The sequence below is a fragment of the Centruroides sculpturatus genome, unplaced genomic scaffold, assembly GCF_000671375.1.
Source record: "Centruroides sculpturatus isolate CEXI.00-Female unplaced genomic scaffold, Cexi_2.0 scaffold115, whole genome shotgun sequence".
Classification (NCBI taxonomy): Eukaryota; Metazoa; Arthropoda; class Arachnida; order Scorpiones; family Buthidae; genus Centruroides; species Centruroides sculpturatus.
The window spans coordinates 1,024,070-1,039,246 of record NW_019384545.1 but is presented as its reverse complement, the minus strand read 5'-3'; the positions used below and the strand labels follow the sequence as shown (position 1 = coordinate 1,039,246).

General features: G+C 26.6%; 1 protein-coding gene across 1 annotated transcript in view; it reads left to right on the top strand.

Annotated features, from left to right (window-relative positions):
* The window catches only part of LOC111623471 (multidrug resistance-associated protein 5-like), a gene marked incomplete at its 5' end in the record, with an annotated part of 99,144 nt that overhangs the window by 35,878 nt on the left and 48,089 nt on the right, over positions 1-15,177 (top strand). Inside the window, 4 exons of the mRNA XM_023366055.1 lie at positions 8,030-8,139; positions 8,785-8,856; positions 9,179-9,303; positions 11,887-11,959. Of these exons, the coding sequence (XP_023221823.1) occupies positions 8,030-8,139; positions 8,785-8,856; positions 9,179-9,303; positions 11,887-11,959 (380 nt within the window). The remainder of the gene's footprint in view (positions 1-8,029; positions 8,140-8,784; positions 8,857-9,178; positions 9,304-11,886; positions 11,960-15,177) is intronic.

The window sequence follows — 15,177 nt, the reverse complement described above, 5'->3', positions numbered from 1 at the left end:
TATTCTACGTCATGACATCATCTGTCAATTTCCTCTATTACAGAATACCATCTTTGATCTATTTGCATTCCGTTAGATACATTTATTAATTGATTGTTATTTTTATTATTATATTTCATTATTTCAACATGCTCTTTAAATTTTCTCTTATAAATATTCTTTTCATTATGTAATATTTGTACATTATTTTTATCTAATTTACAATTATTATTCTGAATTACGTGATTATACCATGGTGAATTATTATTTTTTAACCGTATAGCGGCCTCATGTTCTTTAATACGTTTTTCTAATTTACGACCTGTTTCACCTATATAAACTTCTGGTATATTACATTTACAATTTATCATATATACAGTACCTATTTTTTCTTTTTTATCTATTTTATTTGAATTTGTATGTATTTTAATATTATGAAAAAGTTTATTTGTCAAGGATGGGGCCAAAATTACACCTTCATTCTTTAAAATTTTTAAACAATTATTATAAATACTATCTATATAAGGGAAACTACTGTAATTTTGTTTTTTATTCTGTTTGGTATTAAATTTATTTCTTTCCCAATTACTATACCATTTTTTTAATGTGTAATTAGGGTAACTATTAAGAATAAATTTCTGATTAAGTTTATTAAGTGCAATGTTCTGGTTGCTATTATTTGTAACTCTACTATATATTTTTCTTATTTCCATTAAATAAACATTTTTTTTTAATATCAATTGGTGCATATACAGTGATTAAAAAATGCATATACAGTGATTAAATAAAGAGAAGTAATTAGCTATCTGCTGTGTGATGGTCTACCGCTAAACCAGAAATTTATATATTTTTCGTCCGGATTTACAGAGACTTTATAATATTTATAAATAAACAGCAGTCATAAGAAATTTAAGTAAAATATGTTCTTTTTATTTAAAATCGGTTTGCTATCATGGTATTTGGGGTAACCACTAGGGGTCCTGTTATCATAAGAAATTCCTCCCCATACCATGATGTCTAGGATTAAACTGGTATATTGACAATAGTGCTGCTTGCCAGTAGACGTTCTCCAGGCCTCCTCTTGATCCATGTAAACCCATCAATGATACCAAGGCCAAAACTGCTCTTGTCTGTGAATACTACACAGAATTCCATTCTGCTCTCCAATGGGCTCTTGTGAGACACCATTGAAGGTTCATCTGACAGTGGACAGGAGAGAGCTGCCAACATGCCACAGGACACCGGGAGCAAAGGGCACATTCCAATAGACTGTTCTGAACAGACACTGAATGCCACTGCTGCTTGAATTTCTGCCTCAGATTCTCTCCAGTCTACCAGGGAATCCTGTTTATGTGCCAATCTTCTCTCCCTCCAGTGGCCCATGAGGGTCCAGACACTGGTCTTCTGGTAGCAGTGTCTTCCCTGGACCACTGCTGCCAACAGTTTCACAAAATGGACACACTTTGATCCATTCTTTTCATGATCTCACAAAATGAAAATTCATTCTCTTGTGGCCAACCATGTGGTCCTGTTAAAACTGGGTTAATTGTTGATATGGAATTTGCTGTTGCTTTCCAAGCATTCTGTACATTGTAAATAATGTTACTACATCTTTTCACAGTGATACTAATGCTTATAATCAGCTTCATGTGTCTATTGGAAACTCTTAATTTGCATTTGCTATGCCACTGTACATGCATCATGTGGTTTGTGATTTTGAAGCTGGTGTCAATGTAATAAATTATGTAGATAAATAGTCTGTATAATTTTCATTCACTTATTATAACTCCTTGGTGTTGGGATTTCCATTTCTAGCAGTGTAAAATTAATTGCCAAAGCCCTAGAGGCTATATATTAGGACTTTGTGGGATGCTCATGACTGATCTACATAGTATTATTAAAGAGAAATATGCAAAATAAAAATGAATGAAATGCCAATTAAAAAAAATCTCTTAAAATACAAATTTCTTGAATGGTATTTAACAAAAAATTCAAATAGGAAAATTTGCATTAATCATTTTATTTTTTTTAAACAAGTATATGTCCTGTTTACTTAATATATAAATTATTGTCATAATAAAATGAAATGGTTTGGAACCATAGCAAATTTGTAGTATGCATTTGTGAATGATGTCACCATTACTGAAGGGTTATGTCTTCTAAAGGGTTAATAGAAATTAATTAAAGATGACATTAATTAAATCAACTTGTGTGTAATGAAAATTAATCAAAAATGACAATTAAATACATTTTTTAATTTTGTATCAATTACTTTTGTTTTGAAATCTTCAGTTTATTAATGATAGTTTTTGTAGTGTATGAATATCAATTAATCGTCATCGTCATAATCATATATTTTTTATGAGGAGAATTGTTTCTAATCTTAATGACTACTAAAATAGAATTATGAGACTTGTTTTGTATTCTGCTTTCTTCAGATTGATAGTTTCTTGATAGAAGACAGAATGCAAGACATTTTGAAAATATGCATCTGTTTTTATATCAGAACTTTAATAATGACTATTTACTGAATATTTTCAATTTTTAAATTATTTTTGCCATATGGTGATTAAGTTTAAATATGGGCATGTATGTAATGTGATTTGATTATTTAGGCAAATACAGTAGAATTCACTTAGTGATTATTTTGGGGCTTTCCTATACTAATGATGATTGAATAAGAACATTAAGTAAGGAAAACAAATAAAGATAAAATTAATGGAAGTTCTTATCTTATTGACTCTGCATTAAAGGAATATCTTAAAACAATTTTATAATTAATAAACACAAATTCATACAATGCTATTTGCCTGCATTTTTTGTTGTTGTTTTTTTTTTTGCATTACTATCTTTGACAATAGCTAGCAATTGTCAAAGATAGTAATTGAAGTAAGAAATTTCTACAATTTATACTACTTTACTACAAGCAAATAATTAAAATGATTAAAGTTGAATACTTAAAGCACTGGTTAAGACTGATAACAACAACTGATAATGATTGCAGGTTGACAGCCACTTACTGAGACTGCTAGCTTGAAAAGAAGCTTAAAAATGCATATTTACAGAAGCTAATGATAAGCATAACCAAAATTTTGGTTACAATAAATAATAAATTTTATTGGTATATTTTGGGTCTTGCTAATTCTGATAACATTTAAACGACTGTGATCACAATAAGCAGATTCTATTTGTATATAGTTTTGAATATTGGGGGAAATGTATTATTAAGTACTTTTCATTTGTAATGTGTTGTTCTAAATTATATTTGTTTTAATTATTTTAAAAAATTGATAATAAANAGTGTAGAATCGATTAATTTTATGGAAGAAAACCTTTCAATCAGCCGTAGTCCGTAAACTTGACACGTGTCGGGCTGTGATTGGAACAACTTGTAAGAAATCGGATTCCTAATAAATTGGAACGTATCTATATCTTATAGGGAGATCGACTGTATAGATTTGTTCAAGATTGGAAGTCTTAAGAAAGGATGTCATTTTTCTGGATTTATGGTGTCTGTGATATTTGCTACCTTTTTTCAAATTTATAGTTTGTTGTGATTTCTTTACTCATTTTAAGTAAATATTTATTTTCATACCTAGTTTTGTATTCTTTTTCTTAAAGAAGGCTGAAAAATTTATATAAGCTTCATGTCGAAAAAAGTCTAGATAAACCACTGCACAGGAATATGAAATTATAGCTTTTAGGATCTTATACAGGAATGCAGATGTATACAATGTGAATTAGGAGAATTTGGATTTGGAAATCAAACAAATAAATAGAATAGCCAAACAGTTTGAATTTAAAATGACAGGTATTAAATAAGATCAAGAAAGGAACCCAGTCTTATTTATTGCCTGTTTATTTGCTGCATAAAATAACTATAAACCCTGTCAAAAATAAATAAATAAATAAAAAGGAAGTAATAAGATGGAAACAAGGAGATAAATATAGATGGAATTATTGCCATTGTACTGAAGAAAAGTTTAAAATTATTTAGTTGCTGAGTTTTCTTTTTGATGTTTTGTTAGTTTATCATTAGTTTACTTCTGGATAATATAGATGTTTATGAAATAATTGAATTTATTTATTCCTATAAATATACTAAAGTTTCTATATTTACAAATATCATGAATAATTCATTCATGTTAAAAGTTTTTTTTGGAACAAATAAATTCAGATTTTATTCAGTCAGAATTTCTGATTTCAGTAAAAATAACTTTTTGCTGATTTATTATTATTATTTTTAATTGTATTTAAATAAAATTAAACATAACAGTTATAAAAAGACCAGTAATATTTCACGTATTAAATAGAACAAGTTCAATTTCTCACAACATACCTAGTTGTGAGTTACAGAACTGTACAGTAGGACTACATTAATTGAAAGTGATTTGACAATGCGTATTAATTTTTGTGCAATTAATTTCCATTTGATTGTAATTTGCAGATCCAAAATTATGCAGCATATAACCAGTACAGTATACATTTACCTCTGACACTTTGTAAGCTTCTCTTCATAATCTACTAGGGTATGTTAAATACAGAAATTTCTTGATTTTTATATAATTGATATCATCTATAAACCTGTAATAAAATTTTAAAATGTTATTTTTATAGTTGAAAGCATTGATCTTTTGAAAAGTTGATTATGATCGTGATATATTTAAGTGTATAAATTAATACAGAAATTTTGTAATTATATACCAAAATAAGCATACTAATGCTACATGAATTTATTACTAAATTTAAAAAATACATTAAATGTATGACCATAGTAATATATTTGTGGTGTAGAAATTTAAGGTTTTATTTTGAATTTTTAGGTGTTCTAATATGTTAATAATAGGTTGTGTTAGAATCATATTAGATAAGTGTTATATTAATTTGTTTAAAAATTTTGTTCTTATTGAAATTATTAGAGAGTTAAAAATAAAAGAAGCATATTTTTGATGTTTCTTAAGTTTCAAATTTGTTTTATTTGTAGCATTTTTATATTGTTTTGGAGATTTTGAAGAATTAAAAACATCTTTCATTTAAACATCTCTAATAATTTATNTGTTTCACCTATATAAACTTCTGGTATATTACATTTACAATTTATCATATATACAGTACCTATTTTTTCTTTTTTATCTATTTTATTTGAATTTGTATGTATTTTAATATTATGAAAAAGTTTATTTGTCAAGGATGGGGCCAAAATTACACCTTCATTCTTTAAAATTTTTAAACAATTATTATAAATACTATCTATATAAGGGAAACTACTGTAATTTTGTTTTTTATTCTGTTTGGTATTAAATTTATTTCTTTCCCAATTACTATACCATTTTTTTAATGTGTAATTAGGGTAACTATTAAGAATAAATTTCTGATTAAGTTTATTAAGTGCAATGTTCTGGTTGCTATTATTTGTAACTCTACTATATATTTTTCTTATTTCCATTAAATAAACATTTTTTTTTAATATCAATTGGTGCATATACAGTGATTAAAAAATGCATATACAGTGATTAAATAAAGAGAAGTAATTAGCTATCTGCTGTGTGATGGTCTACCGCTAAACCAGAAATTTATATATTTTTCGTCCGGATTTACAGAGACTTTATAATATTTATAAATAAACAGCAGTCATAAGAAATTTAAGTAAAATATGTTCTTTTTATTTAAAATCGGTTTGCTATCATGGTATTTGGGGTAACCACTAGGGGTCCTGTTATCATAAGAAATTCCTCCCCATACCATGATGTCTAGGATTAAACTGGTATATTGACAATAGTGCTGCTTGCCAGTAGACGTTCTCCAGGCCTCCTCTTGATCCATGTAAACCCATCAATGATACCAAGGCCAAAACTGCTCTTGTCTGTGAATACTACACAGAATTCCATTCTGCTCTCCAATGGGCTCTTGTGAGACACCATTGAAGGTTCATCTGACAGTGGACAGGAGAGAGCTGCCAACATGCCACAGGACACCGGGAGCAAAGGGCACATTCCAATAGACTGTTCTGAACAGACACTGAATGCCACTGCTGCTTGAATTTCTGCCTCAGATTCTCTCCAGTCTACCAGGGAATCCTGTTTATGTGCCAATCTTCTCTCCCTCCAGTGGCCCATGAGGGTCCAGACACTGGTCTTCTGGTAGCAGTGTCTTCCCTGGACCACTGCTGCCAACAGTTTCACAAAATGGACACACTTTGATCCATTCTTTTCATGATCTCACAAAATGAAAATTCATTCTCTTGTGGCCAACCATGTGGTCCTGTTAAAACTGGGTTAATTGTTGATATGGAATTTGCTGTTGCTTTCCAAGCATTCTGTACATTGTAAATAATGTTACTACATCTTTTCACAGTGATACTAATGCTTATAATCAGCTTCATGTGTCTATTGGAAACTCTTAATTTGCATTTGCTATGCCACTGTACATGCATCATGTGGTTTGTGATTTTGAAGCTGGTGTCAATGTAATAAATTATGTAGATAAATAGTCTGTATAATTTTCATTCACTTATTATAACTCCTTGGTGTTGGGATTTCCATTTCTAGCAGTGTAAAATTAATTGCCAAAGCCCTAGAGGCTATATATTAGGACTTTGTGGGATGCTCATGACTGATCTACATAGTATTATTAAAGAGAAATATGCAAAATAAAAATGAATGAAATGCCAATTAAAAAAAATCTCTTAAAATACAAATTTCTTGAATGGTATTTAACAAAAAATTCAAATAGGAAAATTTGCATTAATCATTTTATTTTTTTTAAACAAGTATATGTCCTGTTTACTTAATATATAAATTATTGTCATAATAAAATGAAATGGTTTGGAACCATAGCAAATTTGTAGTATGCATTTGTGAATGATGTCACCATTACTGAAGGGTTATGTCTTCTAAAGGGTTAATAGAAATTAATTAAAGATGACATTAATTAAATCAACTTGTGTGTAATGAAAATTAATCAAAAATGACAATTAAATACATTTTTTAATTTTGTATCAATTACTTTTGTTTTGAAATCTTCAGTTTATTAATGATAGTTTTTGTAGTGTATGAATATCAATTAATCGTCATCGTCATAATCATATATTTTTTATGAGGAGAATTGTTTCTAATCTTAATGACTACTAAAATAGAATTATGAGACTTGTTTTGTATTCTGCTTTCTTCAGATTGATAGTTTCTTGATAGAAGACAGAATGCAAGACATTTTGAAAATATGCATCTGTTTTTATATCAGAACTTTAATAATGACTATTTACTGAATATTTTCAATTTTTAAATTATTTTTGCCATATGGTGATTAAGTTTAAATATGGGCATGTATGTAATGTGATTTGATTATTTAGGCAAATACAGTAGAATTCACTTAGTGATTATTTTGGGGCTTTCCTATACTAATGATGATTGAATAAGAACATTAAGTAAGGAAAACAAATAAAGATAAAATTAATGGAAGTTCTTATCTTATTGACTCTGCATTAAAGGAATATCTTAAAACAATTTTATAATTAATAAACACAAATTCATACAATGCTATTTGCCTGCATTTTTTGTTGTTGTTTTTTTTTTTGCATTACTATCTTTGACAATAGCTAGCAATTGTCAAAGATAGTAATTGAAGTAAGAAATTTCTACAATTTATACTACTTTACTACAAGCAAATAATTAAAATGATTAAAGTTGAATACTTAAAGCACTGGTTAAGACTGATAACAACAACTGATAATGATTGCAGGTTGACAGCCACTTACTGAGACTGCTAGCTTGAAAAGAAGCTTAAAAATGCATATTTACAGAAGCTAATGATAAGCATAACCAAAATTTTGGTTACAATAAATAATAAATTTTATTGGTATATTTTGGGTCTTGCTAATTCTGATAACATTTAAACGACTGTGATCACAATAAGCAGATTCTATTTGTATATAGTTTTGAATATTGGGGGAAATGTATTATTAAGTACTTTTCATTTGTAATGTGTTGTTCTAAATTATATTTGTTTTAATTATTTTAAAAAATTGATAATAAAAATTTGTTTTTTTACTTAGTAATTGATGTAGAAAATTCTTTGAAAGATGAAGTATCTCCTAATACAGCTCTAGTTACTCCAGTTGCTCCAACTTATGTACTTAGAAACATTTCATTAATTATTCCAAAAGTATGTGTGAATTTTAAATACTTATGCTATTACAATAAAACAAAGTATTTTTAAATTAAAAAGTAATAACTAATTATTCTAATTTCAGTTGTACTGATTATATTTAAAATTGAAGTTAGCTTTATAAAAAATGTAAAATTATACTAATGAATAAATTTTTAAAAATATTTGAATAAATTAGATTTTATTATTAAATGTTTAATAATTTATTTTCATTCTGTTCTAATTGTCTACACTTTAAATAATTTGTTGTACATACAGAAAAATATTAAGTTTTTAACATGTTTAAATATTGAAATCATTCATTGAGCAGAAAAATCATAATGAATGCTAATAACACTGTAATTGGAAATAAGCAAGTGAAAAATAATATTGAGATGAAATAACTAAACAGATTTATGCTTTTAAACATAGAAGCAAGTAGTGAACACTTATTTACTTAAACATTTTAAATATATACAAAATGCCATTTTCAATACTGTATTTTTGAAAGAATTTGAATAATTTTAAATGAAATTATACATTATATGGAATAAAATGGCTTTTAATATAATTGATGATATCAATATTTATTATTCAAGTTAATATAAAATCAAGCATATATTTTAATTTTTATTATTAATTTAATTTTGTTTTTTAATGTAGGGAAAATTAATAGGTATTTGTGGATCTGTTGGAAGTGGAAAATCATCATTACTTTTATCTCTTCTTGGACAGGTAGTATTTTATTTTTATTACTGAAAGCTATGTAATATTATTGTTAAGAGATTGTGTAATTGATATAAGTTCTACAATATTTATAAGAATAATGGTTAATATCTGCACAGCTATCTAGTTGATATGAATGTCTTTGAGAACTTCTATGGAGTATAATGATTTTAAAATAGGTATCTACTAGTAAATGTAATTAAATAAAATTTTTTTATTTTTATTAGTCTGAAGGAGATTTAATTTTATATTTTTCTATATACTTAATAAAAAATAAACAGAATATCATTGAAATTAATGTATAAAATATTATCTTAATTATTTCTTACAGATGAAATTAATACATGGTCAAGTTGCTGTTCGAGGATCCTGTGCCTATGTTCCACAACAATCATGGATATTACAGACATCTCTTCGTGAAAACATTCTTTTTGGTCATCCTTTTAATTCTAAGCGGTTAGTAATAGGTTTTATTAAGAAATAATACTTTCATGTATGTTTATTATTATGACATTTTGCAAATTAAAACAAATACTCTCTATGCATATCAGTCCTTTTATCATTTCCTTTTTTCCAGCAAGAAATCTGCTTTATTTATCTGTCTCTGCTTTCTGCTACAATGAATGTTAACAAAATCTGTACATCTGTTTACATCGAAACTTCTTTTAAATATTTAGAAGTATGTGTATATAAATTTATCATTAGTGCTATTTATTTTAATTCCTATTTGTTTTTAAATGATTATTTACTATAATATTCACACATGGAATTCTATTTATAATGTTAGTCTCTTTTTATCAGTTATTTGGATAAAGTAGTTTATTTGTTTAGATTATTTCCCTTATTTTTAAATAATAAATTTAGAAAGATTAGTAATCTTTGTTTCTATATAAAACTATAAAAACCTACAAAAACCTACAATCTGGACTTCATACTGTTTTCTATAATTCAAATATAGTTTAACTAAAGTTATACTTAAATTATTATACATTTTTTTATGGATTGATATTAACTTATTTTTTATTTAAAACAATTTAAACTGATATTTAAAAAATGAATGAAATTTTAAAATTTTGATTTTTTGTTTTGTGATAATTGAAAAAATCTATATTTGTCTAGAGATATTTTGGATGTTTTTAGACAGTTTTGATGTAAATTGTGTTTTTCTTACTTATTAAATTATTCTTTGTGTTTGCAAAAGTTACTTAAAAAATTAAAAATTTTTTCAACTTAAACTAATGCTGAAATTACATAGAGTAATAAAGAAATAGAGCTTGAGTCAGTTAATTATTTATTAGATTCTTTTTTTATAATGAATTTTAATTAAATAAACATTTTCTGAATTTTTTTTTCTACTGTTTTTGTGCATATTAAGCATTGTCCTGAATCTAACATGAAATTGTCATACTGTATTTAGGTCAATGATCTATGGAGAATTATTACTTTTTAAAATAAAATAATAATAATATTTTGCCAAAAGCAGATAATCAAATATATATTTTCATTATAATAAAAATGACTTGAATTTAATTATAATAAATGAAGAAGATATTTGTTTTAATAAATATTTACATCAAATTGTGAAATGAAGTGAATATATATAAATAAGAATTTAGTTTACTAAGTGACTTAAATAAATTCTGCTAGGTATCATGAAATATTTTAAATTTAATATAAACAAATTTTTCATTTTAATTGATTATATGTGTAAAGTTTTGTTTTTATGTAAATAATGTTAATGTAATATCTTCAAATTGTCAAATTTAATAATTTCAAATTCATAAAGAAAATTTTAACAATATAATTTAAATATATTTATTATTAATTTTATGTGTTTTAAATATTGATTTGAATTTTTAGCTTATTTCACTAATTAAGTTTCTAATACATATATACAAAGTTTTTCAAAAGTAGGTATATCATAGGAGATTGTGCGGAGAAGCTTGTAGACAGAGTATCGGACACTAAATCACTATTTCAACTACTGTAGGCCTAACTGCATAGTTCTGTAACTAACTGGTATGTCATAAGGATTGAACTTGTTTTTCTTATACTCAATATACAAATGATAGCAAAAATAAGTCATATTACTGGTTTTTTTATTGTAATTTTTAGTTTTATTTAAATAAAATAAAACATAGCAATAATAATAAACTGGTAAATATTTCATGTATTAAATAGAACAAGTTCAATTTCTCACAACATACCTAGTTGTGAGTTACAGAACTGTACAGTAGGACTACATTAATTGAAAGTGATTTGACAATGCGTATTAATTTTTGTGCAATTAATTTCCATTTGATTGTAATTTGCAGATCCAAAATTATGCAGCATATAACCAGTACAGTATACATTTACCTCTGACACTTTGTAAGCTTCTCTTCATAATCTACTAGGGTATGTTAAATACAGAAATTTCTTGATTTTTATATAATTGATATCATCTATAAACCTGTAATAAAATTTTAAAATGTTATTTTTATAGTTGAAAGCATTGATCTTTTGAAAAGTTGATTATGATCGTGATATATTTAAGTGTATAAATTAATACAGAAATTTTGTAATTATATACCAAAATAAGCATACTAATGCTACATGAATTTATTACTAAATTTAAAAAATACATTAAATGTATGACCATAGTAATATATTTGTGGTGTAGAAATTTAAGGTTTTATTTTGAATTTTTAGGTGTTCTAATATGTTAATAATAGGTTGTGTTAGAATCATATTAGATAAGTGTTATATTAATTTGTTTAAAAATTTTGTTCTTATTGAAATTATTAGAGAGTTAAAAATAAAAGAAGCATATTTTTGATGTTTCTTAAGTTTCAAATTTGTTTTATTTGTAGCATTTTTATATTGTTTTGGAGATTTTGAAGAATTAAAAACATCTTTCATTTAAACATCTCTAATAATTTATATCTAGCCTGTGTTTTATTGATAGCTATTAATGGACTGACCAACATTTGAAAATTTTCTTAATAATTTTGATGCTTTTTGAAATTGTTTGTTATATTTAATGAAATTTTGTTTTAGGTATTATGAAGCAATTTATTGCTGTGGATTAACTGAAGATGTAGCTCATTTACCATGTGGAGATCAAACTGAAGCAAGTATTTATTTATAAATTGAATAAAATATTTTCAACAGTAATTTATCTTGGACTCATTTGTCATAAGTCATTCTTATTTAGAACTAGCTTACTCATTGCGCATTGCTGCTATCTCAGAAGAAACGAAATTCAAGTAAACTCGTTATGATAAAATTCAATTTACATTTTATCATTTTTATTGAAATTTATTATTATTATAATATTATTATTATTATTCATTTTTGTCGGGAAAACATTTCAAAGTGTCATTTCAATTCTATTTATTTATTGGAGTGTTTGTGGATGCACGATATTTTTTGTTTTTCCGTCTGGTGCGTACACGAATAAATCGGAAGGTTTTTCGACGCGTGAGCCGGCCACATACAGTTGTCCATGCGAGAAGCACGGATTCTCCAAATTTAGCCCACACACTTGCAGCGATTGTCAGAAGCGCGATATTCCCCATTTATATATATTTTTTTTAATCCTTTATAATTTTAATTATTTAATTGCTCCTTCCTCTCTTCCTTGGCATGTTGTGAAATTTCTGATAGTTGGATAATAAACCGTTTTATTGTAATTTGTCTTTTTAAATTATTTTGAGTCGATATTAAAATTTGGAAAAGGGGGATACCTAGATCGGTAAAATACGCGAATTTCTTCCTACAACTTCGGTTGTTGTTCGGGGTACAGTTAAGGTTTTAACGAAGTTCGAGCGAATACATAATTAGCAAAAAAAAGTTGAAATAAAGTGATTAAACAAAAATTATTACAAATATCGTAAATAACAGTTCACAAATGCATATATAGGGATATTTTTTAAAGGAGGGAAATGGTCTTCGCAATTTGAAATCGATCGAACTCCATGAAATGTTCGTATACACTCGCGCCATCTATCGTAGGATAAACGTACTATGCCAGAAACCTTCGCAGGAGTATATTAAACAACTTCCCAAAGTTTCATGGCAATTGGATAAACGGTGTGGTAATGCATGAAGGACAGACAGACATACATTCATTTTTATATATATAGATTATGTTTTGATATAAAATAAACTTATTTTGATTAAATTTAATAATTGAATGACTTACTTTATAAATTGACAATTATATTCTAAATATTTCATAAGTAAAAAGTTAATTCATTTCTTTTGACAACTCTTCATCAGTTATAACTTAATTATAATCAAGTTGTAACTGAAGAAGATTAAAGTAAAGTTAGCAAAATTACTTTTTAATATAAAAAAGATTATCAATTTGTTCTGTATCATGTAATAATTTATAATTTATATTTGTTCACAATATAAGGATACTAAGTATTTTTTTTTTATAGAAAAGTAAAGATATTTCACTCAGTATCTTACGAGAAAATTTTATTGTATAGTTGAGATTAGTTTTAAAGTTGTGTGAAAATTTTGATAGATTATTGTTTAATTTTAGAGTTTAATATTATTTTTAAATTATTTAATTTTTTCAAAGAAAAAACAATAAATAGATCCAAAAGAAAAAAGTGATAGTATTAACAGTTTTTAAACTGATTATTTCTGTCTTTTATCTCACTTTTCGTGATGAATAACTTATTCATCATGAAAATTACATGATTATTTTTTATTGCATTTGCACTCAACAATTATTTAGATAGAACATATACTTCAATTTGATTTTTTTTAATGAAAAAAATCTTGACTTTTTGACTTGATTTCATTGTTTTCTAACATCATTAGCTTTTTATGGTACTGTATTTTTAGTGTATTTAAACATTAGAAAATATAAGGTCTGTAAAAAAATTATACATATACTTGAAATTTGTGTGTAATCTCACACAATGTTTATTTATACCAATTTAACAATTGATCAGCTCGTCATTATAAGTAGTTACTCACAAATACATCATATTCATAAATAATAATCAATTTCTGAGTGATGAATTAATATAAAAATACAACCAAATCTGCTGTAAAATAATTATACATATAGTATATGTATTTCATTATATAATTCAATGTGCATCATTTATTCATTCCATCATAATAATTGAATAATTTTGACTTAAGTTTTTACAAAATGTCACAAAGGAAAGAATTGAGTGAAAAAGAAGTGGGAAAAATCTTTTTGTATCATGAACAAGGAAAATCTTGTAGACAGATTGCAACACTTCAGAAAAGATCTATTGGAGCAATTCAAAATGTTATTTAAAAAGATGACCAATATGGAATAAATAAATAATTTGCTTGGAAACAAGCTCTAAATGAAGAAGGAAAAGATTTTTCCGTCTTGCCACCTTACAAGGAATGTCTACATATGCTATTGCTGCTAGTTGTCACTGGAAGTATTGCATGCAACAGTAGCTAATGTTAATCAAAACTTCTTCTTCCAAGAACGTCAGTCTATGAGGCGTTAAATATACTTGAAATTATTTTAATTTACGAGCGCTTTCGACGTAAATAAGCACGTCGTCTTCAGGTAAAATTAAATTCGAATAAAGAATTCGAACCATACATTTAAATTTAAAACATTAACGATACTAGCCGTTTTTGAACATACAAAAAAGAGATTTTAAATTTAAATATTTAGAATTAAACATTTAAAATTGGTGCGCATGCGTTTTAAAACAAATAAACATCGATTGGAGTGGCTATTAATTATTTTGTGAACGCGAAAAATTGGCGCACGTGCACCTTAACATGCATAACATGAGAGCCAATTAGATGTCTATTAAGAACAATTAAATTTTTAGAATTTAAATTAAAACACTTTGTAAATACGTATAAAATTTTTGGCACGCATGCGCCTTAACATAGACAGCATAGAAACCGATCGGAATAGATCCACAAGTGCAAGTTTATGTTAAAATTTAAATTTTAAATATTAAAGCGCGGGACATAATTTAAAATACATAACACACGTAAACAGACGCACATAAAGGGGCCGACATGTATGTGCTTTGAATCATGTAGGAGGTGCGGGAAGAGAATGCAAAATTATTGTTGGTTTTTTAACCGCCTGAATAAATTAATCCAGACGTCCGGTAAATCGAGGGTAGGGGTGTTGCACGGGGAGAGCAGTTTTGTGAGGAGGGCCTCCCAAATGTATATCAAGTTCCCTTCATCACAGCGTTTGAGTATTTCCACTCGATTCCAAAGCGCTACGTGGTGGTGTTGTATCACCAATTTGGAAAGTTCCGTGTCACAATTGCCAAGTGCCACCGAACGTTGGTGTTCAGATATGCGAGCAGC